At 46.0% G+C, this 23,872-nt stretch overlaps 2 protein-coding genes across 8 annotated transcripts in view; both read right to left on the reverse strand.

Annotated features, from left to right (window-relative positions):
• The window catches only part of CDC42EP4 (CDC42 effector protein 4), a 45,437-nt gene extending 30,668 nt beyond the window's left edge, over window positions 1–14,769 (reverse strand). The window contains exons 1-2 of the mRNA XM_053375436.1: window positions 14,576–14,769; window positions 3,434–3,568 (exon numbers count right to left, since the gene is read on the reverse strand). The gene's annotated coding sequence lies outside the window, so the exon portion shown is untranslated. The remainder of the gene's footprint in view (window positions 1–3,433; window positions 3,569–14,575) is intronic.
• Window positions 14,770–17,941: 3,172 nt separating this feature from the next.
• The window catches only part of SDK2 (sidekick cell adhesion molecule 2), a 336,114-nt gene continuing 330,183 nt past the window's right edge, over window positions 17,942–23,872 (reverse strand). For all 7 annotated transcript variants that reach the window (XM_053375445.1, XM_053375441.1, XM_053375444.1 and 4 more), the window contains one exon: window positions 17,942–20,404. In XM_053375445.1, the coding sequence (XP_053231420.1) occupies window positions 20,051–20,404 (354 nt within the window). In that variant the 3' untranslated portion in view covers window positions 17,942–20,050. The remainder of the gene's footprint in view (window positions 20,405–23,872) is intronic.

The following is a 23,872-nucleotide window of genomic DNA, read 5'->3' on the forward strand; positions in this document are numbered from 1 at the left end:
GATATGTTTGCAGATAACAGTTCTGTTGGCCCACAGAAAACATACTTGACTTGAGGTTTGCAGTGCAGAACTACATGGAGTCAGTTGGGCAGGGTATCGAAAGCTGAGACAGAAAGAAAGTAAAAGAATGGTATAGTGAATTGGAACAAGATCCGATTAGTCCAGCATTTTATTTCCAACCACAGATGCCTCTGAGGAACTCGAAAGTAGGGAAGTGAAGCTGTTGGCCTTTGGTTGTTGTTTGTTATTAGCATATGAACCTGGAAATTCCAGGTAACTGTCATGGCTGTTGAGAGAGAGAGCCACCATGGATCTGCCTGTTCCAGGAGTGGAGTGGGCTATTGCCCCCCATATGCTGCTGGACTACAACTCCCATCTTCCCTGAGCATTGGTTATGCTGACAGGGGCTGATGGGAATTTGGGTCCAACAACATCTGGAGAAACACAGATTATACCAGCCCTGGCCTAATCCTTTCTAAAGAGGTCTCAGGGAGTGGATCTCTTCATAGTCAATACCATTAATTATTCATGTTGCTTGAAGAAAATGGTCAAGGTTAGCCCTGTGATATAGATTGCAGTCCTGTATGCATTAATACTGTAACTTGGAGACAGGTTCCGTTGACATTTATAGGACTCATTTTGTACATTGCCTGAAAGCAATTAAGCATTTTTTAAAAATGTAAATAAATAGGACTAGCTTTTGAGCAGGCAATTTCCCCCCCCCCCCCTTTAACCAGATTAAATGGCAAAGAACAGAGTTGTATTTATAGCTCCACTGACACGTCATGCCCTGGTCCTTTTCAAGCACCTTGTTCTTATGTCCATTATAGTTCTGATGTAGGAGCGCCACTTCTTGTCAGATGGGCTGTCTAGGTTCATATATTTCATGTTAAGTAAGCCCTTGTGTTTCCATCTGAATAGTTTCCAATACTCTGTTGAATATCACAACCTCCATAGGTGGAACCGGTGACGGTGAGTGGTTTATGATCCACATTTTTAATCATGAGAAATCTGAGGCACGAACCACGAGTTCCCCCAGGCGTTCTGCTGGAGCAGGAAACAGGCACAGTTCTCCCAATCTGCTGTCCAACACACCACTCTTCTTTCTCTCTGGAGAGTAACATTTCTTGATTTGTAACTCCAGCTAATTTTAACCAAAAGTGCACACAGTTTGGAGAGTACCCCAGTCAGTGCTGGTGTACTGCATGTCTGTATGAGACAAGGCAGTCAGGAGAGATTAAAATCAATCTCCTGAGCTGGTCTGGAAATGCTGGATGTTTAGATACCTAAAGGGAACTTGGCAGAACAAGCATGTGGTGGAGTTGAAAAGCTGCCCATTGGGCAGCAGCCAGTCTTGATACTCAGCCACTTGGGCTTGGCAGTGGTTGGCACAGAGGCCTGAGGGCATGGAACCATTTTAGGATCCCATTTTAGGATCCCATCCCAAGGGAGATGCTTGGCTGCTGCCAACCTCTCAGCTGCTCCTTCAAGAGAAGAGCTTTGAAAAACCCATTTGACATCCTTTTGCTCAGATTAGGTATTTTATTTTAGCCACTCCAAAGGACACAATGGAAAAGAACTGCGGAGTGAAACCATTGATTGATGCTATTTTCTTCTTTTTCTAAGCAGATAAAACAAGCCAGACCTCTGGATTCCTCTGAACAGTAATTAGACCCGTGAAACAATTGCACAATGGCCTTATCTAATTAAATGCAGTGGTAGCCAGGGGAACCCTTTTTGGAATGACACAACCTAATAAAGGTAGGTTTTCTCTCCTGGCTCCATTATCTTCCAAAATGTATCAAAGAGTGAAAGAAGCAGTGCTAGTTGCCCTCTGTTTTATTGTTCCTCTAATGAATGTGTTACTAAATTTCAAACTGGTACATTTTAACATTATTCATTTAACTAAGTGCCGAGAGAGAGAGAGAGAGAGAGAGAGAGAGAGAGGCTTGAAACAGTTTGAGCAAATACAACAAGGAGCTGTTACTTACAGAGACTCTGCATGTGAAGAATTTATGTTGGATTCAAATAATCTGAAGTTTTAGATTAGTGAGAGAAAGATAAAGGACTTGGTAAACACCTGCTCTCTTTTGCATGTGATGGGAGCTGATTCCTAACATTTCCAAGCTTGTGTGTGCCCCCCCCCCCATTTCGGGGCCCTAAGCATCTCAGAAGCCACTTTTGTTTGGCAGAATGTGACTGCACACAATTGCAGAAATCACCCCACTGTTACAGCCTATCCTGTGACATCTGTCACCATCTGCAGATCATGACCACTTATCTAGTTTCAGGCATTTTTAATTTCTCCACACTGGAGAGGATGGCTGCTGTTCCCCTGTCATGTGATAATGTATCAGTTCCTGTGATTTTCAGCAAAAGAGGGTTTTTTAAGGTACCTAGACCAAAACGGGATGCAGGTGGTGCTGTGGGTTAAACCACAGAGCCTAGGACTTGCCGATCAGAAGGTCAGCAGTTCGAATCCCCACGACGGGGTGAGCTCCTGTTGCTCGGTCCCTGCTCCTGCCAACCTAGCAGTTCGAAAGCATGTCAAAGTGCAAGTAGATAAATAGGTACCGCTCTGGCGGGAAGGTAAACGGCGTTTCGGTACGCTGCTCTGGTTTGCCAGAAGCGGCTTAGTCATGCTAGCCACATGACCCGGAAGCTGTACGCCGGCTCCCTTGGCCAATAAAGCGAGATGAGCGCCGCAACCCCCGAGTCGGCCACAACTGGACCTAATGGTCAGGGGTCCCTTTACCTTTTTTTAGACCAAGAAACAGTTCTAGCAAATGCACCACACCGGATTGCTCCTTGTAACTGATTGGTGAGAAGCCCTGGCCTACAAAGGAATTATCTTAATGATTAAACTATGCTTTCACTTATCTCCAGCTTATATGCAAACCCAAGGCAGTCAGGTTCCTGAATCATTCACCTTGCTCTTCTGTGTAGGTGATTTGAGGTGAGCCTTCTGGGCAGCTCCCAATTGTATTTTGATGGCTCAAGGCATTTTAATTATTCAGATGCACTAAAAAAACCACACACACACCTCAGTGCCTCTTCTTTCTTTGGAAATTGATGATGTCTCAAAATTCCAACCATTGCCTCCGGTAAGAGCAGCGGTCCCAGAGACTCATTTAATTATCTTCCAGGTTTACTAGAGAGTCTTGTCAGGGTATAAAGGTTGTTGTGGCATCTTGATGAGAAGGACTCTGGTGCAGGTGAAGGGAGCTCTCTGGCTGGTCAGATCAGATTCCATCTGAGGATATGTGATGTGATGCTTCAAGGGACTGAAAGGAACAGCTATTTCTGTTGCCAACCATGGCTTGGTCACTACTGCCCAAGGAAAACCCTGATTATGCTGTGAGAGGACTGCCGGCTGTTTCCACACACCCCCTAACAAAATGTGTGGACCGTTAGAAAAACCTGTTTTTCCTACCTCATTAGCAGCACTCTAAATCCCAACCATGCTCATGGGTTCTCTGCTGGTTTACAATGGACAAATAAGATGGCTTTGCCTCACTGTCAGCCTCCTCCTGCTTGGAGAATGTCCTGTCACGTAAATCCAACTTTCCTGTGGAGGAGAGGACCGGGAATGGTAATTAGGATTGCAAGAGTGCCTTTATCTCACACGTGAATCTGCATACACTGCAAAGTTCTGAAGGACCCCTACCCAGCTTATCGTATTTGTATCCAACCCTTCCTCCAAGGAACTTATTGCGGCATACAACAGCCCTATGAAGTAGGTTAGGCAAAGAAGACAGTGGTTGGCCAAGGTTGCTTTAATTGAATCCATATCTGTATTCAGCGATGAAACTAGGTTTCTTGGTCCTGATCCAACACTCCAGCCACTGCCCCTCAGTAGCCCACTTACTGCCCCTCTCCCAAAGCCCAGACATCCCTTCCTCATTCTGCTTGCAACTGAGGGGAGGTTGCATCTTCCTTTTGAAAGCCAGTATTGGAATGCTTCTGTAATAAACAAAAATCTGCCCTTATTCCCTTATGGCGGACACAAGAGCCCTTATAGAGTCCTTCGTAGGTTCTCCATTGTCGGAGAAAAGAACAGAGGCCAGAGAATATTGAGAAGCAAAGCAGCTCGTAAGCCTGATTGTTATTGAACTGTTGCAATAGGGTGCCCCCTTCACACACAGGAGAAGGAGGAGGACCCCGAACAAAGGTGTGCCCGCCCTTACATAGACATTTTAAATTGCCTCCCCTGGAGTCCAAGACCACCCCAGAAACATCATACGTACATCACAGAAAGGGGCGGTCTACAAGAGAAATCTGAGTGTGTTGTTTACCTCCTCTTTGGCAGGTTACCTGTTAATGCTTACTTGATTGGATACCCTGGGGAGCCTGGCCATTCTTTTGTAATAATAAATACTTAGTTCCTGAGACAGCTCACCCTATTCATACACAGGCATATCCTTAAGACAGGATTTGTGAAGGAAAAGACAATGGGGAGGCTTTTCCATTTCCTTTGACCTTGCAGAGAAAACATTTGGTCAGTTTAGGACTCAAAATGGTTTCATGGCTGTTTTCCTGTGCTGCTTCAGACATGTGGTTTATATTTATCTACGTGTTTGCTTGGTACATTTCTGAACACACACACACACACACACACACACACACACACACACACAACCTTATTTTTTTATTTCAATTGGAAATCCAGGTCCTAATTCCCATTCAGCTGTGAATCTGACCGGGGGACTTTGGTCAATTGCTATCTCTCAGCCCGTTTTACCTCCCAGGGTTGTTGTTGTTAAGATAGAACGTTGCTCTGGAGGAAAGACGACAACAGATGAACAAATGAACCCCCTCTGTACCCACTCTTTATCTAACAGCAGAGTCTCACCTTCGAAGGACTGCAGCTAGGAGCTGCATTGCCCCACCTAAAATTTTTTTTAAAGTGTCTTTATGCTGTGACAGCTCCCATTTAAAGAATTAGAGCATTATTTTTTTAAATAGTGGAATTTTTAAAAAGTGGTTACTGTGGTGCCTTGGTTTAAGAACAGCCCAGTTTACGAACTATTCGGTTTACGAACTCTGCAAAACTGGAAGTAGTGTGGAAGTATGTGAACTTTACCTTGGTCTAAGAACGGACCTCATTAGGGAAAGCGTGCCTTGGTTTAAGAATGGTTTCGGTTTAAAAACGGACTTCTGGTACCACTGTGGTGTTGTTTAGTCGTGTCCGACTCTTCGTGACCCCATGGACCAGAGCACGCCAGGCACTCCTGTCTTCCACTGCCTCCCACAGTTTGGTCAGACTCATGTTTGTATCTTCGAGAACACTGTCCAACTATCTCGTCCTCTGTTGCCCCCTTCTCCTTGTGCCCTCCATCTTTCGCAACATCGGGGTCTTTTCCAGGGAGTCTTCTCTTCTCATGAGGTGGCCAAAGTATTGGAGCCTCAGCTTCAGGATCTGTCCTTCCAGTGAGCACTCAGGGCTGATTTCCTTCAGAATGGAGAGGTTTGATCTTCTTGCAGTCCATGGGACTCTCAAAAGTCTCCTCCAGCACCATAATTCAAAAGCATCAATTCTTTGGCGATCAGCCTTCTTTATGGTCCAGCTCTCACTTCCATACATCACTACTGGGAAAACCATGGCTTTAACTATACGGACCTTTGTTGGCAAGGTGATGTCTCTGCTACCACTGTATTCCCCTCTAAAAGTGGGAGTGCTCCAAACTCCACCTACTTGCACTCCCCACTTGGTTCAGGGTGGATTTTTCAAGTATGGCATTGTTGCCTTCTTACTTGCAACCAGTCCAGGCGGAGGGCACTGCCTGTCAGCTTCCTTTCCCTTAATCTCAGTGTTGTAGAATTTAGCAGGGAGGCATTTAGGGGCAAAATTAGAGCGAGTTGGCTCTGCCTGCTATTGGCTCTGGTTCCACCTCCTTTTGGTCTCCGTGCCTTCTACTCTGCAGAGCAACAGGCAGCACTGTATCTTATCTCTCACTTTGATCTGGGCTTTGGACTAGTCAGAAGCAACACAATTCCCCCTCGCTAGCTCTGCTTCTAATAATCTCTCCACACAGGGTGCAAAGTAAAAGGGTCACTTAGTTCAAGTTCTGCGGGAAGGTCCCGTGTGAAGCAAAAGTTGCCTCACACTTCAAGTCAGTTGTGTAGTGGAAAGAGAATGCAGGCAAGTGAAACTTCAGGACTTTTTTCGCCAAGCAGGATATCATCTTCTGCCACAGTAAATTCACTTGCTCTGGCAAGTGAATAAGGCTTTCGGGGTTGTTTATGGCAGATTAGCAGAGAGGAACAGATGGAGGGAAATAATCAAGCAGAGGCTAATGCATATTTCCTTTTCTTTAATGGGGTTCCTACTTCACACTAACAGTTTAAACCGTAACCCTTGTTTGCAAGATCTTTGTTTGCATTTCTTATTAAAAGCTGAAGGCTGGAATTCATGTGGATGTGGATCTTTTGCTAAATCTCAATGTGTTTTGAACCTAAGCAGTCTGGACGTAAGCATCAATGAGTTCATCTGGAGCTTACTCCCAGGAAACTGGGGGTGGTGGCCAACAAAGCAGTTCTGTTAGCAGAAGAACTTTGGGCTGCGCAACAGAGCTTCATCTCGCCTTCCTTTCACTGCTTGCCCCCTAAATCTATTCTGGTGGTTCCTTCAAACCCCTGCAGCCAATTTGGGGAGGGTGCAGCAAGGACACATGGGGAGAGAAGAAGGAGAAGTTCCATTGTGCAATGGGAAACCCATGTGCTAACACAGTGAGCAAATTAGATACCACCCTATGTGTAGGATTGCACTGCAGTGAATTCTCTGCAATGCGTAGAGAACTTAGAGAAGGGAGAACATTTCTCAATTTGTGCTGGGCATTTAGGGGATTGGTGAATGGTAGTCACCATAATTGCCTGTGGTCCTCTGGCTATTGCCACTTTCCCTTGGGATGCAGGAGCTTTGCTTAGAGAAAGAGATAGGAGGAGGCAGACAGCTCATGAATTTCCAGAATGTGGGTCACACATTACTGTGCATTGCTAGCATGCATCCAGTGTAAGTCCAACCTGTACATTTGCTCCAGTGCACAATATCCTAAATCCTTAGCTCCTTAGGCTTCACTTATCATTTCCCATTATTAAACCGGCAACTAAATGTACTTATGAGAACAAACAGTGATGGGCAATGGTGGGAGGGGTTAAGGAAGCAGATTTGCACTCCCCATAGCTTTGATCACGGGGTTTTTTCTCCCCCTGCTATTTGTGAGCTATTTGCTGCCTCCTTCCATGCTTGACAAAGTGCTATAAGTGGCTGCCTTTTGCCCTTGGGAGATGCTCAAGCCATCACAGTGCAAAACTCAGCAGCGCTGTCAAGGCTGATTGACTCCCAGCGGTCTGATCCTCAAAGACAACTAGCTCATCCCATTCCCCTTGTAAGCATCGGCAGCTGGGTGCCTGCTAAAGCCATTGACAAGTTAGCTCCGTGAAGCTGAGATGCCAACCATCTCTTCTCCTTACATACCACTTTCCCCCCCAGTAAGAGAAAAAGCACAGCATAAATTAAGAAAGCAAGCGCTAAATTCTGTGGAAGTTCAATTTGCAATTGTAATTTGGTAACTGGACATTAGCTTTTCATAGGTATGAAGGACAGTAATATTCTGATTTCACAACACCCTGACTCACCTCAAATACCCTTTAATTTCTACCTTTATAAATTGGAAGGCTTTGCCATGCTGATAGGGGCAGGCATAGATGCAGATGGCTCCAGATTCAGTCCATTGCATCACTAATTAAAAGGATCACAGATAGCAAGGCAGGGAGGCCTCTCTGCCTGAAACGTTTGGAGGGCCCCTGCCACTTGGAGAAGAGGAATGAGCTAGGTGGACTAATGGCAGCTTCCTCTGCACATGAGAAAATGTGTCTGCATGACTTCAGCTATTTTTCCACGAGTGTCACTAAGACTGCAATGCAAGCACACACTCCTGGGAGCAAGCCTCATTGAACATTGTGGGAATTACTTCTAAGTATACATGGAATAGGGATGTGGGTGGTGCTGTGAATTAAACCACAGAGCCTAGGACTTGCTGATCAGAAGGTTGGCAGTTCGAATCCCCGCGACGGGGTGAGCTCCCATTGCTCGGTCCCTGCTCCTGCCAAACTACCAGTTTGAAAGCACGTCAAAGTGCAAGTAGATAAATAGGTACCGCTCCAGTGGGAAGGTAAACGGCGTTTCTGTGCGCTGCTCTGGTTCGCCAGAAGCAGCTTAGTCATGCTGGCCACATGACCCGGAAGCTGTATGCTGGCTCCCTTGGCCAATAAAGTGAGATGAGCGCCGCAACCCCAGAGTCGGCCATGACTGGACCCTAACGGTCAGGGGTCCCTTTACCTTTACCTTATACATGGAATAGAATTGAGAAGTAAAGATGCTCTTTGCTCTGGAACAAGTCCTTCAGGAATGCTGTTATGACAGAAAATGGTGGCAAAGAGCCGTGTCTGCATGGCATGTGTGATACAACCAAGGAATTTGGGTTTCTACTTACAGCACTATGAAATGCATAACCTAATGTAATCATTGATTGTTGAAACAGGCCACATTGTAACTCAAAGGCATTTATTTCCCTGTTCACCACCACATTCCCACTAAGAAAAAGAGAGGCCCATTCACATGTAGCCCACTGGCTATACCTGTTCACTGTCTAAGCTTGGGCTTGATGTTTCTCAACAGCCCTAGGTGCAGACCAGTTTACTCTAGCTGGTGACAATGGAAATTATGTGACATGTCTGATGAATTTGATGCTGCTTCATCATAGTGAAGAGGCTAGAGTGCAGGGCTTTGTTGGAGAGTCCATGGAACATGTAATGTAATTGCTTCTTCGCTGCAGTTGCTCACAATCATGCTTGGAAAACATTCCACCTCTCATAATAACAAGCATACGCACAGAGCCAAAACGTGCTTATTAATTATTCCATAGGTCTGTGGCTTCCCCTCTGAGTGTGTCCTTGCTTGTCCTCTCTAAAGCGATACAAAAAATGTGTCTGTTGCATTCTGGGATCCCATCCCATTTCCACTCTTATGCTTAACTTGGAGAAATGTATTCTGCCAAGCAGAGCTAAGGGACACGTTATAACATTGCTAAATGGAACTCAATTGCTGTGTAGGGGAAGTGGTGTAATCTGTAAAGTGCAGAGGCTTTGAAAATGTGATTGGCTTCTGTTTATTTTCACAACTTTATCAGGGCCCCTTAGGACTTTTTTTGTGGGTGTATTCAGCAACAAGTTATTAACACAATAATAATGATAATGATTTAGTTGTACTGGACTGCCCGCACATCTTTCTGCTTCTTTTTAGTTGTTCGGCAACGCTCGGCATTATCGCCATCTGGAGGGACATTCTTGTGCTATATAGGGCAACAAAAGCGGGACAGCCCCCCACCCCCCGCAGAACATTTGTGGTATGAAAAACTACAGGGTTTAAGTAGGAAGCTATGGGCCATGCCTCCTGCCAACCTAGCAGTTTGAAAGCATGTCAAAGTGCAAGTAGATAAATAGGTACCACTCCGGCGGGAAGGTGGAAGAAGAGTTTGGATTTGATATCCCGCTTTATCACTACCCTAAGGAGTCTCAAAGCGGCTAACATTCTCCTTTCCCTTCCTCCCCCACAACAAACACTCTGTGAGGTGAGTGAGGCTGAGAGACTTCAGAGAAGTGTGACTAGCCCAAGGTCACCCAGCAGCTGCATGTGGAGGAGCGGGGATGCGAACCCGGTTCACCAGATTACGAGTCAACCACTACACCGCACTGGCTCCCAGTGTTTCCGTGCGCTGCTCTGGTTTCACCAGAAGCGGCTTAGTCATGCTGGCCACATGACCTGGAAAACCTGTCTGCGGACAAACGCTGGCTCCCTCGGCCAGTAAAGCGAGATGAGCGCTGCAACCCCAGAGTCGTTCACGACTGGACTTAACTGTCAGGGGTCCTTTACCTTTACCTTTATGGGCCATCCACTGCTTTGAAACATAGCAGAATGTCTGCCCCAAAACAGTTGCAGGCACAGACCGTTTTGGACTGCAATTGGCATTGCATATAAGCAAACCAATGCTTTCATGAATACAAGTCATCGAGAGAAAAAAGACACTGAAGGAGACCTTGGTGGTTCATGGCTGTGAATCAATTAAAGCAGTGGTCATTTAGCATGCCTTGTAGAAATGTGCTCTTGCCCCCTCTGCTGATGTACTCAAGCTTGCCTTGCCTTTCTCCACCAGTTTTCAATTTCTCTGTTGCTTCATCTCTCTAATTTAGCACGTTACCCCTTGAGCTCTTCCTCACATTCTTGTGGCCTCCATTTTGAATGCCATATTCCCAACAGCATGGGTATGTGTGTGTGTGAGAGAGAGCTGACTCTCAAACATTTGCCACCGCATCAGCAACTTTTCCTCATGAAGGCTGGGAGGTTTGTTCTATCCGCCTTCCCATCTCAAACAGAGAGCTGTGGCTTTGGGAAAACATGTGCTCTCCATATGTGTCAGTACAAAAAATGTGGGCTAAAAAAAAGGGGGGGTGGAGAGGGGAGAACTGAAATCCTGTTTCTAAAAGCTGGGAAAGAGCATAAATCTCCAAGCAAATGGAGGAGGGATAAAAAAAAATAATATATTGCAAAATAAGCCCACAGCCAAGTAACCTAATGGGCAGCTAGCCACAGATATGTTGCCATGGAGACAGAAGATGCTTAGCACTGCCGCTGTGGGGGGGGGAGGGGAAGGCTTTGCATGGCCTCCTGGTGGGCTCAGAATTGCCTTTTCTCCTCCATCCTTTCCCCCTCCCCCATTCCAAGCTCTTCCTATGGAGGTTAATCCTTGGGGTTGGAGCAGCAGCAGCAGCAGGCAACAAAATCTTCCACCCAGCATCTGGGATGTGTGTATGTTGAAGGAAAGGGTTTGTGTGTGTGTGTCTCTGTGTGTGTGTGCTTCCTAGCAGGATCAGGAAGAAAGGCCCCGCAATCTAATTCCATTTGCTAAGCCCCGTAACACAAGAAAAACTGAAGCATCAATACCTATGACTCTGTCTGACACATTTACTATTTATGGCATGAATCAGAGAGCTGTGGGCATTAACATTCCTCCACAGCCCTGCTTCCCAGCCACAGTAAGGCATGGTCTGTGGCACATGTATGACTCTTTTGTTTCAAAAGCTGGTCTCTGTTTCATTCTCACAGATACCTCCTACATTGGGGAGGGGGAAACCACTTAAGGATACAATTCCCTTATAGTGGTCTAGAAATGAAGTGGGACATGTGGATAGCTCAGTTGGTTAGAGCGTGGTGCTAATAATGCCAAGGTTGCAGGTTCAATCCCCATTTGGGACAGCTGCCTATTCCTGCATTGCAGGGGGTAGGAATAGATATGGGGCTGTCAACCTGGTCCCTACCGCCCACTAGTGGGCGTTTTAGGATTCTAGGTGGGCGGTAGGGGGTTCTACGGCACAAGCTGAACCTTCCTTCCATTGAGCACTGGTGGATGGTAAGGAAATTTTACCATCAAGAAAGAGGCATTAGTGGGCAGTAGGTATAAAAAGGTTGACTACCCCTGGACTAGATGATCCTCAGTTTCCCTTCCGACTCTGTGATTCTGTGAAATGCAAACTGGGGTAGATGTGCATGTTTATCCACCATGCAAATGTCTGTGGGGTTTTGAAACGCAAAAGGGCCACTCCTTCACAAGCAAGCCGTGTGTATGTGTGTGGGTGTGCGCGCGCCATATGGTATTAATACACCAGAAATTATAGATGAACTACTGTTTTGCACATGTTCACATATTTTACATAGCCCCCCCCCCAATATACACTAAAGTCTTTGGGCATACTGAACTTCTATTTAAAATGCTACAACACAATACTAAAAAGGTAATAAAATGGCAGCTGGCAGGAAAATGGTTTCAAGCAGTTTAAAAGCAATAAGAAGAAACACTGGAGAAACATTTTAAGAATAATCCTTGAGGGAAGAAGAGAATTGACAACACCCACAGGGCTGGGGAACCTGTGGCCCTCTATAAGTTTTTGCACTATATTTCTCCATCATGCTGACCCTGACCATTGGAGCTGGGGCTGATGGAAGGTCGAATCCAACAAAATCTGGAGGGAAGAGTGTTCTCCACTTCTCCTATAATGCCCAGTATGGCCAAGACACAGGCGAAAAGGCTTTGAGAAATCTCTGCTCCCCACTGTGAACATCAACAGATGCTCAACCAGCACTCTCCCTTTATTAAGAACCGCAGCTGCTCACTTGTGTTTTGCATCTGCTTTGGCTTCCATGTAACAGGGCTTAACTAAGGCAACCAGGAAAGAAAGGGGCCACTTGAACACAGGAGCTGAGCCACAGGTGGGAGAGGAATGATGTTAAGTGGGTGGGGTTAAGTAGAGGAAGGCTAAGGCCCTTCCACCAAAACCTGCAGTACCTGCAAAAGCAGGAGAGGCTGGTCTCTATTAAGGCAAAAATTACTTGCTTACGTAGCACAATTTACATACTGCTCGATGGTAGTAAAACTTCTAAGCAGTTTACAATAAATATAAAAAACGCTAAGGTTGAAACACATCAACACAGCTGGACAGGATTGCCTAAACTAGGCGCTACAAGTAGTCTGGGGGTGGCACTAGCCGGCACTTTTTGCTTCTCAGTCTCAATGTTGCTGCTGTAGAACTCAGGAGGGGGGGGGGGGCAAAAATAGAATTAGTTGGCTGTGCCTGTTTTTGGCTCTGGCTCTACCTACTGTGGACACCTCCAGCTTTCACCCTACAAGTCCCAATAGGCACCAGTTACCACTGCCTGCAAGCATCTTCTTGACCCCACTGCCGACAACTTCCATGCTGTTTCTTCACCTACAGTCACACACACCCTTCTTAAATCTACATTTCTAGCTCTGGGAACTTCCTCCCTTAGAGCAGGTCAAGGTCTTCCCTTGGCTTTGACCCTTTCCCAAGGACGGGGTGTCCCTGACCCTTCCGCCCTGCTTTTCAATGCTCCTCTCTTTAATGGGTTTCAGACTCGCCAATTAAATTACCAGTCACCAAGGCAGCTGCTCAAGAGAAGCCTTTATTACCTATTCCCTGGCTCTGAGTTAATCCCTTTCAAGTGAGCAGCCACATTATCCAAGCAAGAGGCCCCATCCTCACATAAATGGTTAATTAAATCCTAGTCTGCAGGGTGCCAGCTGGCCACTTTCCCCTTTCAATAACCTCTTGCTAATAATGCTGGTGCTTAATGATGGGGCAGATATTAGAATAGAGGGCTGTGCCCTATAATGTATGGAATTAGCTTTATTAATATAGCCCTTTTTTACACCAGTAAGAAGAAGATGGGGGGCTACACAAGTGAAAATACAAGACAGCCAGCTGAGTTGGGCTTTCTCCACCCATTGCTTGAGTAAGCAGATGAGTTTTAACTTCTATTTCTGGGAATTTATTTCCTGAGTTTCCCATCTGAGTGTGTGTGTGGAGTTATCAAGAGGGCAACTTCTGCTGCTCACAAAGTATAACCAAACAATACTATGTCAGAGAAAACTCATATATGGGCTGGTTCACACATGCACATGATTTCTGTGTATGAATGTATGGATTGATTCCATTGAAACCCCATGTGTCTAAGGAAACACGAATGTTCCACCTGTTCAGTATCTGATGGCTTGTTCACACATGAAAGCCATCCATTAACCTTCTAGAACAGGGGTTCCTAAACTACTCCACACAACCACCTAATGGATCACTTGAAAATTGCTGGGACTCTTGAGGGACCACTTAATGGTTCTTCTGCCTTTTGTTGAAAATTTCAATGCACTGTGCTAGATGCTGTATGATTTTCAATTGAATTTTATTACATTACAATTTTGAATTGAAATTGTAATGCAATAGATAAAAAATAAAAGATGCAACAACATACACACACATATATATAATGCAATGGATACATGCAGGGCTGGATTTAGGTTTGATGAGGCCCTAAGCTACTGAAGGTAATGGGGCCCTTTATATGTCCAGCTGTCCTTTGTCGATAACAAATTGTTGCTGTTTTTTGTGTTGAATATTTTAGGGAGCAGGCTAGCAGGCGGGGCCCATTACTTACATCATAGGAGCCTACACAACACAAAACACTGTTGCTGTATGTAGGTTTTATTTTATTTGTTTTTTATCTTATATATTTTTTTCCTTTAAATTTTTTTGGGGGGCCCAAGAGAGTGGGGCCCTAAGCTATAGCTTGTTTAGCTTATACATAAATCTGGCACTGGATGCATGGAACAAGAAATTGAGGGAATTTACTGAGGGATTTGTGTGTGTAGGTAGGATTGGTTGCAAAAGGCAAGTCATCTGTTTAAGGGAGGGTTGGGAGGGAATAGGCTGACAAGGCTTGTGCTCAAAGCTTTCCACAGATGCCGCGATCTCCTTTATCGATCCAAATCCCTCATTTCCTGTTCTGCCCCTTTACCCTTTCTCCCCAAACCTCACCCTGCCTATTTACTCACAAGCAATCCCCCCACCCCCGCCAAAACCAATGGTAGAAGTGCAGAAAGTTGCAGCCTCGGCTCGGCAGCTTCTTGCAAGCAAACCTCGCGGATCCGCAGCCTGGCTTTGACCTTACCTGGTGGCCTCGACGATGCCAGCCGTCCAGGATGGCTGTTGAAGGAAAACAAGAGACTTCTGCTTCAAACGGGGAGGGCGCGGAAGTATTTAAATGGAGGGGTGGGGGGCAAAGGAAACTTGGAAGGCATTAAGAGGGGCTCGGCAGCAGTTGAGGGAGGGTGGGAAAGGAAAAGCAGCCTGGACCAAGCAAGCGCTCGCCTGGCGCGCCGTGACTGGAAAAGACCTTGGCACGCAGACGCAAACATGGAGGAGAAAGCGCGGGAAAGGCCGCCAGAAAGTGGCGTCCTTCTCGACGAGCTCGCTAGCTCCCTGCCTCTTGTGGCTATTGCAGCTGAAAGGCCCCGAAGGAGCTAAGGGGCGTTGCACTGGTAGCAGCTGAGGAGGGAGGCCGGACGAGGAGCTCCCCTCTCCCGCCTCAACGAAGCCCAGGCTTCTTAGGAGGGAGCTGTTGCTGCTGCTCTTTGGAGGACCAACAACAGCAGAAAGCGTGTGGACGACCACCGGTGGTCCAAGGAATTGGGGAACCTCTGCTGTAGAGATCAAGCCATGACTCGCAGTGCCGGATTTACGTATAAGCTAAACAAGCTATAGCTTAGGGCCCCACTCTCTTGGGGCCCCCCAAAGAATTTAAAGGGAAAAAACCCTGTCTGTACATTTCCAAAATATAAGATTAAAAACAAATAAAATAAAACCTACCTACAGCAACAGTGTTTTGTTTTGTGTAGGCTCCTTTGATGTAAGTAATGGGCCCCGCCTGCTAGCCTGCTCCTTAAAATATCACTGGTTTGCTCATTTCTATATACAGTGGTACTTTAGTTCTCAAACTTATGTTACAGCAAGTTTCTAGGCAGTGGTGGCCAAACTTGGCCCTCCAGCTGTTTTGGGACTACAATTCCCATCATCCTTGACCACTGGTCCTGTTAGCTAGGGATGATGGGAGTTGTAGTCCAAAAACATCAGAGGGCCAAGTTTGGCCACCATTGCCTTAGGTACTGAATGACTGCTCCACGGTACAAGTGACCTCATTGAGCATTTCAATTTCAAATATTCTGAATATGTCTACTTTTAGTTAAGTATTTTTATTTACTTACTTAACGGTGGGGCAGCGGTTACACCCATGCACACTTGTGTCTATTCTCACACGCAGAAGTGCAGCATCTGTGGCAGAGGAGGGGGGACTTGCCACACTCCAGATGCCATTGGTTTCCAGCTCTCATCAGCCCAAGCCAATGTGGCCCCTGGTTGACTACGGCCACTGTGAGAACAGGATACTTAGCAAGATAGGCCTTTGGTCTCATCCAGCATGTCTCTACTTGCGTTCTTATTGTGATGGGAGTTTAAATCCAATGGCATCCAGAGGGCCACAGGTACCTCATCCCTGCTCTCTATGACTTCTCCTCCATCTTTCCCCAAAATATAATGGCCTGCTTGGCCAGAGTCATGACTGTCAGTGTAGTTACTCTCTGATTTCACAGCTACCAAGATCCCAGGCTTGAACTGGAGGCATTTGACCCTTCAGAAGTTGCCTGACATCATTTTTCCTTTATCTCCAGCCACTAAAAACTTAACTACAAAGACATTAAAAAGAAGGTTTTCCCACGCTCAAGTGATTCTGCACTACAAGCCGATATTGACATACAGTTACAGTTGCTTAGTAGTCAGGGTACTCTCAGCAACAACTCCAGCTCACTCCTCTTTGGCAGTGGACCAAATGGATGTACTCATCCGGCCCTGTAGTTAACCACCAATCTCTAAAAGAAGACTCTCAGTGGTATGCACATTTTGTGGCTAAGGGGCATTGACTGAAAGATCCTCTCACACACTTTGATAAGGACATTGTTTGGTCAATATGCTCCTGTCTTCACAGGAACATACTGGTGCAGGGAACCACTGTACTATCACACTTGTAATGCTCCTTTTCATAGAAGGGTCATCTAGATACCCCCCCCCCCCAATGCAGGAATCTTTTGCCCAATGTGGGGCTTGAACCCGCAACACTGAGATCAAGAGTTTGCTGCTCTACCGCCTGAGCTATTTTGGTCCAGCTAAGTCTTTACCGGCCCCACACCTGACATTATGTATGATGTCAAGTGTAGGGCAAGTGGGCATGGCCTAATTGGGCCCACAGACTGAAAATTCCCCACTGCTGAGCTACAATATACAGTGAGCCATGCTAAAATATTTTGACCTTGTTCTCTTGATTTTGAATTCCATTAGCCTTGATCCTTATGTGACCATGTTGGGTCACCAGAATGGCATGGGTCCTTGCCCCATCAGCATTGCTACTTCCCTTTGGTACTTGACAAATGCTCTCCACCCCTTTTAACTGTGAGGGAAATGGATATTCACAGGACTGATAACAGAAGAGTGGTACTAGGAAACCATCCATGAAAAAATACAGATGGTGAATGCGTTTGTTGAAATTTCTCCACAACAGAAGTTGTAACCTTGAGGAAAGATACCTTTGATTCAATGCAATAACTTTACACTCTTTATGGTATATTGGAAATCCACCTGGAAATTATCTCATTAAAACATCAAGGTACTAAGCATGAGTGATAATAAAGTCGGTGGGTGTCGTCATCTCTCAGCTCTTTTAGATTTTTAATTGTGCAGGGAATTGAGATACGTTGGTTCTGGTGCCTTCTCTAAATATACCAGTCCATGAAAACAAAGCACACATTTGCTTGCAGAAAACAGAACAGATTTAAGGTCCTGTTCTGCTAGCTGTCATGGGGAATTAAGTAATGATCAATATGGATATATGGCTTGTTGCAAGCCATGCATATCCCAGACCTCTCCAAGCTATTGCTTCATATTCTCAGCAGACAACTGCCTTGGTTTGCTTAAAACTCAAGGCTGTATTTTTATTAGTTTTTCCACAGTCCTGAAAGAGACTGTGCAAGTATTGAAATTAGTTCAAAATTAAATTCATCTAGCCCAATGTCTCTGGTAGATGCGCTAAGGAAGGACATGGCAAGTGGTACAGCTCTGTTCAATCAAAGCTTTGAGAAAGCATAGAGAGGTTCAGGGGTGGACAGACATGAGTTGAGGGAATGGCTGATCTGCCTGTCATTAATACTATTAGTGGTATAAGTATACTGTCATGAGCTTGTTTGACCTTCTTTTGAATTAAGTTAGGCCGCCGACTCATATGGCATCAAACGACAGCCCAAAGATGCTTCTACCGTAATCATCAAACAACTTCATGGCTTGCTCCTTTGGGCTGACAGCTCCAACGGTTTGCAACCATTCCTGTTGAAGAGAGTGTACTCCACAAATCAACTGTTAAATCATGACAAGATCACTCTTGTAAGAAGGAGAGTAGAAACAACGAGCAAACAAAACAACCCCACAAACTGTATGATTTGCATTTTGATTCTTTATTAAAAGGACCCTATGTGCCAGGCTCAATTCTTTGTAAACCAGGCTTTGAAAACAATGTGCAAATAAAGGCATGGGGTGAAGGGGTTATAATGGAAATAGCTATATCCCTAGTACTTCCAGGAAAGAAGGTAACCCAGCTAGAGCATAATGCTCATATTTTCTTTTTTCCTCTCTCCCCTACCTGCTCAGCCACTGTTCCTGAGCTTGCTGTCTGCTCTATCCTGGCGAGTGGGAACCTGTAGCACTCCAGTGTTGCTGGACTACTCGAACTCCCATCATCCCCGATCACTGGGCCATACTGGGCCTGAGGCCGAAGGGGAGCTGTAGACCAACAACATTGGGAGGGCAACAGGACCCCCAGCCCTGCTCTAGCCCACAACTCGGTTGTGGGGGTTGGGGGAGATGGCCACCGCAGATCTTGGGGCTCAGTAGGCACTCTGTGTGTGTGTATGTGTGTGTGCATGTGTGAATTCTGCTAGGCCAAAAAGAAACAAACATAATTTCCCACCTGCCTCCCCCATAACCCTTGTGCTAAAATAGAATTCAAAAAGATAGCAAAACAAAGAGAGACAGGGAGAGGGATAGACAATCACTTTCAATGCATCACTTCCTCAACACTCCCCACTCTGTTCCCATTCCCTCTCCCCACCTTAAATGTTTGTGTGCTGTGAATAATAATAATAATAAAAACCTATATAAAAGGGGAATTGGGGACAAACTTTCCTTTTCTATGGAACTAAGGAGAAAGTTTAGTTTTGATGCCAGGAGGAGGAGAGAAAACGCTGCAATGAGGCATCAGTTCAGCCTCTTGAGGTTGTCCATTCTAAAGCCAGAACCAAGGGGCTGTGCAGCATTTATATTATATCAAGTTTATCTCCTTTTCCCTGAACGCCCCCTCGAATTGCACTTAGATTAGATGGGGGCTTCCCCCTTGCCCTCTCCCTGTCCAATGAAGTGAATGGGGAAAAAGGGGAACTGAGAAGAAATCAGGGCGCTGAGAGACTATCCAACCATGTGGGATGGATTCTGCCTCGTGGCTTGGTTTGGCTGCAGGTGCTCAGCTCTCCGACCAAGCCAGGGGGAGAGCGCTTTCCACCGAGCTGATACGGACAGCATCTCTTTCCTGCCAAGTGACAATGCATTGATTCCTTTGAATTCTACAGCTTCCACCCAAGGATTCTCAAACGTACTCTCCTATCCTCAAACCAAAATGCATAAAAAGAAACCACACTGTCTCTGGTCAGCGCTTATCAGCTCGGCTAACTTCTGTTCCAGAGGTGAGTGGAAGAGCAAAGTGGAGGCAAAGCTGGTCTGAACATAGGTGGTGGTCGCCCAGCCTAATCCTCTATAGTCCATTCAAGATAGCTTCAGAGACTGGGATTCCTCTTCGGCATTTGTTGCCGCTCCCCCAAAGAACCATCATGACATCGCAGTGGGTGGGTCTTCTTGAGTCTGCCTCTCTCTCATTGGCCAGTTGCTAGTTACTGAGAACATGTTCCTATGGACAGCACGCTACTAGGTGCTGCCACTGAGCTCCTTGGAGCACTGGCTGCAGCAGTCCAAGTGGCTCATATTTACAGCTTGTGGAGCCCTAACCCGTTCCCCTCCGAGCTTTGGTTGGTGAACAAAAATCAAAAATCAAAATCAAACCCAGAGAGACTATTCTGAAAAACATCAATTCCCTACTTCTTTGCCTGCCTAGAACGTTGATCTGCAAGAAGGTGGTCTGCAACACCAAACATTGTCTTAGCTTTGGGGCTCCCAATCTTTTACCCTGTTGCCTTTCTTCCTTCCTTCAACTCTAGGCCTGAAAACAGGCACATCTCCTGTCCTGCTCCAGGTGTATGTTTGCAAACAGGTAGTTCCTTTGAAGAGCACTGTGCAATACTAGAAGCAGCAGCAGTCAATGATTCCAAACTCAACTATGACTGATTGTCTCCCACATGATCTTCTCATTGCCTCTGAAAATAATAATAATTCTGGACCCGAAATGTTCTTCATTATTGTTATTATTATTATTATATCCATTATTTTGTTCTTCTTTATCCATATTTTCTTCTCTTTTTTCTTCTCTCTTTTAGAAATGTCAAACAAAAGAAGAAAACCCAGCAATAGGGGCTCTGGACCCTGGGGCAAGGCTACTGGGGGGTCGGTAAAGGGTGCTCTGCTGGCTGGGAGGGTTGACTGGGGTTTGTGGGGTTGGAGTCCTACTGGGTTTGGGTCGGAAGAGGCTGCCCTGTTGGGTGCTGGTGCTGTTGGACATTGGGCAGTGGTCAGGGTCTCCGGAGTCACTCTCTGTATAACTGTAGGCCTGAGCCCGGGAGATGCCCTTTTGCTGGCGCCTCCATGAGTTGTAATAAGTTGGGTCGCTGATATAATGGTTGACGAAAGAATGGGCTTTCTGTTGGTTCTGATCCACTTCGTACTCACTGTCACTTCCCTGTGGAGGGAAAGGGAAAGAGAAGAGGAGCATTAGAAGAGATCCGCCGGATTAGACCCAAGGGTATGGTTACCAGATTTTTTTCAATGAAACTGGGGACACTTTTTTATTTATTTTTTGAAGCTGGGTAGCAACAGGGAGTCAGTAGTGGGGATGGTGAGGCAAAAGACCCTGGGCCTAGGAACACATGCATATTGTATAAAGGTGCAAAGCCCTTCTTTCACACCCTGTGAAACATAAATGTGCAGAGTTTTTAAAAATCTGGGCAATGGTGCACCGCCCACCCATGACTCCCAATCCTTCCCTGATCTCCTGCCCCCTTTCCCTTTTGTTTTGACAGACTGGGGGAGGCTTGGGAGCCGTGGGTGGCCGTTGCCCATGAGGGACGCAAGGCGCGCGGTTTCTCTGCCAGGCAAGGTGCAAAACCCTTCTTTCTTGTGAAACATAAATGCGTCGAGTTTTTTAAAAACTGGGCAACGGCCGGCCGCCCTCAACTCCCGAGCCTCGCTCAATCAGTCAAAACAAAGGGGGAAGGGGGCAGGAGATCTGTAGTGCCAGACGTCCCCAGTTCCCCTTTGGCAGTGGAACAAACCACATCATATGGGGACTTCCAGTGAGGAAAAATGGCGGATGCCACAGCAGCGAGCAGCTCCTGAAGCCAGCCAGAGCCAACTGCAGTACCAGGCTGGCTCCGGGCTGCTGAGGCTGCCGTTGCCACGTTTCCAGGGGACAATTTGCAAATCTGGGGACATTCTGGAGACGGAATTTGTCTGGGGACAGATTTGCAAATCCGGGAACATCTGGTAACCCTACCCAAGGGCCCATCTACATAGACTAGCAACTTGTTTTCCCAGTGGGAAGCCTCACAGTATTTTAGTGGATTATGATATATATGGAAGATTTCTAGTTCCATAAGAAAAACACAGCCAGAGAAGATGGTTACCTGATGCAATCCACTCTCTCTCCTCAGCATTTTTTTGGTCTCAAACAGCAGGGATTCATCAACACTATGATTATTACTAATATTATTATCATTAGTAGCAGTATGCCGCCCTATACCCGGTGCTGTGCATGAAAGGCACAGTTGTTTCCTTTTTTGTTATATTAGCCGCAACGTTACCTTAATGGGGAATGAAAAGGGAAATATGAGAGACAGACTTTCCTTCTAATGAGGGGCAGCTCCTTTTAAATTAGATTGCCAGTATACTTCCCTCAATATATCTAAAAGTTATTGACAATTAAATTTAGGAAAGATGAAATTCATCTTGTTTTAACTGATTATAGGGCTGCGTGCGATTAATTTGCAAACAATTTTGATTAAGCTGACTATCCTAAATGAACACATTGCGTTCTGTCATTTGGTTACCGTACTAAGAGGAAACTGCTTTTTTTGCTTTCTGCATTCTCTTTCCCAGAAATGAGGGGGATACAATCATTGTTCCATGTTTTGGGATTATCTGCAATATAAACAGGCTGTGGATCAATGTGAGGACAGCGGAAAAAGTGGGGAGGAGTGGAAGAGATGAGAGAAGCAGGAACAGTAAGGAAGAACTGGCCCAGCAAAAAGGGCAATCTCTAGCTTATTTCTTTTAACAGGAGATAAGTAATGATGCAAATCAATTTAGGAGAGCATCATGGCAGCCGTATTCTTTACAGCAGGCACCCCCAAACTCAGCCCTTTGGGACTACAATTCCCATCATCCCTGACCACTGGTCCTGTTAGCTAGGGATGATGGGAGTTGTAGTTCCAAAACAGCTGGAGGGCCGAGTTTGGGGATGCCAACATCTGGAAGGTTTGCCACCTGTGATACATACGGTAACTCTACTGCCAGTCTTAGAGGCTGAAATGAGCCAAATCACGATGATAACCTGCAGTTAGTTTCTTGGTTCTCTCTTCATCCTCATGCTCCACTTTTAAGACTTCCTTTACACAGCATTTACAGCTCACATCACTCAATATAATGGGAAAGTTTCATCATTAAAAATAAATAAATGAGAGGTTTACATGCCCTTTGCTTGACAATTTAAGATTTCAGGAACTCCTGAAATTATGGTGGGCTTTAAAATCCCTAGTGCAGCAACTCAAGCCACTATAGCAACACGTTCTTTTTCTACTTCCAAAAGTAATCGGCCAGTAACCAAGTATTCCATCTATGGGAACATCTGGTTAAAAAAAATTGTAGAGGGAAGGAGGTGGGGGGGGGGGGACTGGCCAGGACAGGGCAGACTTGGCTCATTTTCCTCCCTTCAACTTTCCCTCTGCTCTCCCTAATTGAATTCAGCTTCTCCATTTGCAGAAGCACAATAGAGACCATTCATGAGAATCCACAGCCAAGCCAGGGAAGAGATCAAGTGGCACCTTTCAGCTCAGTTCAGCTCTTAGCCGTTCCTCAGAAGTACTCATTCCACCGGTTCAAGGGGTGGTGGTGGAGGAAGGGGGGGACCCACGAGGTGGAGGAAGTTGCTGAGAGAAAGAAGGGGGCTCCACTAGGCCCATGTGAGGGAAACGAAAGCTGTGTGCTACACATCTCCAAAGTGGGGGGACGGCAGAAGAAGTATGATGGGTCATTGTTTCAGAGACAGGAAGGGTACAATATAAAGCAGCAAGGCCAGATGCATACACAGAAAGGATGAAAACTAGGTCTCTGAGCATATCTAGGCCTCAGATGCCCCACCTCTCTACTCTTTTACATGTTCTGGAAACCCAAGTTTCATATATGCTTAACTTTAGGATCACACTTGGACAAAATAGGTGAATTCCAATTCACAGTCACCTTGTATATCAGGCAGGGATGGTGAACTCCAGATGTTCCTGGCCTACAACTCCCATAATCTCATTATTCGCATGCCGGCTGAGGCAGATGGGAGGTAGAGTACCAACATCTGGAAGGTTTGCCACCTGTGATACAGTGGGATGCTCTGGGAAACCCAGATATCCCAGGGCCTCATTCACTACCCCCTCCAACATCACGCAGCATTTGCAATACCACAGAATGCCAGGATCTTCATTCACATCAACACATTTACTCTGGATTAAAAGGCGACTCTTGTTTTTTGGGAAACAGCCCGATTTTAAAGTAGCTCCACCTGGCCCCCCTGAATCTTTCGTTACGACTGCTGGAAGAGCTGCCTGCGAGTCCAGCTACAAATCTCAGATATTAATGAAATCCTTTGCTGGGCTGGACATATGGTACATGGCAGCATTGTGGAAATCCGAGTGCCCGGCACGACAGCTCTGAGGAGCAACCGTTTGCAGTGGCTGCTGACAGAGCTACAGAACACCCAGCTGTTCTGCAGCCTTCTGTTGGGCACTGGCTGGGTACAAACCATGCCTCATGCCCTCTTATGTCAGGGGCCTATGATCAGTCCTGGAGAAATTTGCACCTAGCTGTATTAGCGACATGGACACATCGCCATGGCAGCAATTCCTCCGCCTGCCTAATTGCACCAAGGGTGCCCCGGCCACTT

This window comes from Podarcis raffonei, chromosome 2 (genome assembly GCF_027172205.1).
Source record: "Podarcis raffonei isolate rPodRaf1 chromosome 2, rPodRaf1.pri, whole genome shotgun sequence".
Taxonomy (NCBI): domain Eukaryota; kingdom Metazoa; phylum Chordata; class Lepidosauria; order Squamata; family Lacertidae; genus Podarcis; species Podarcis raffonei.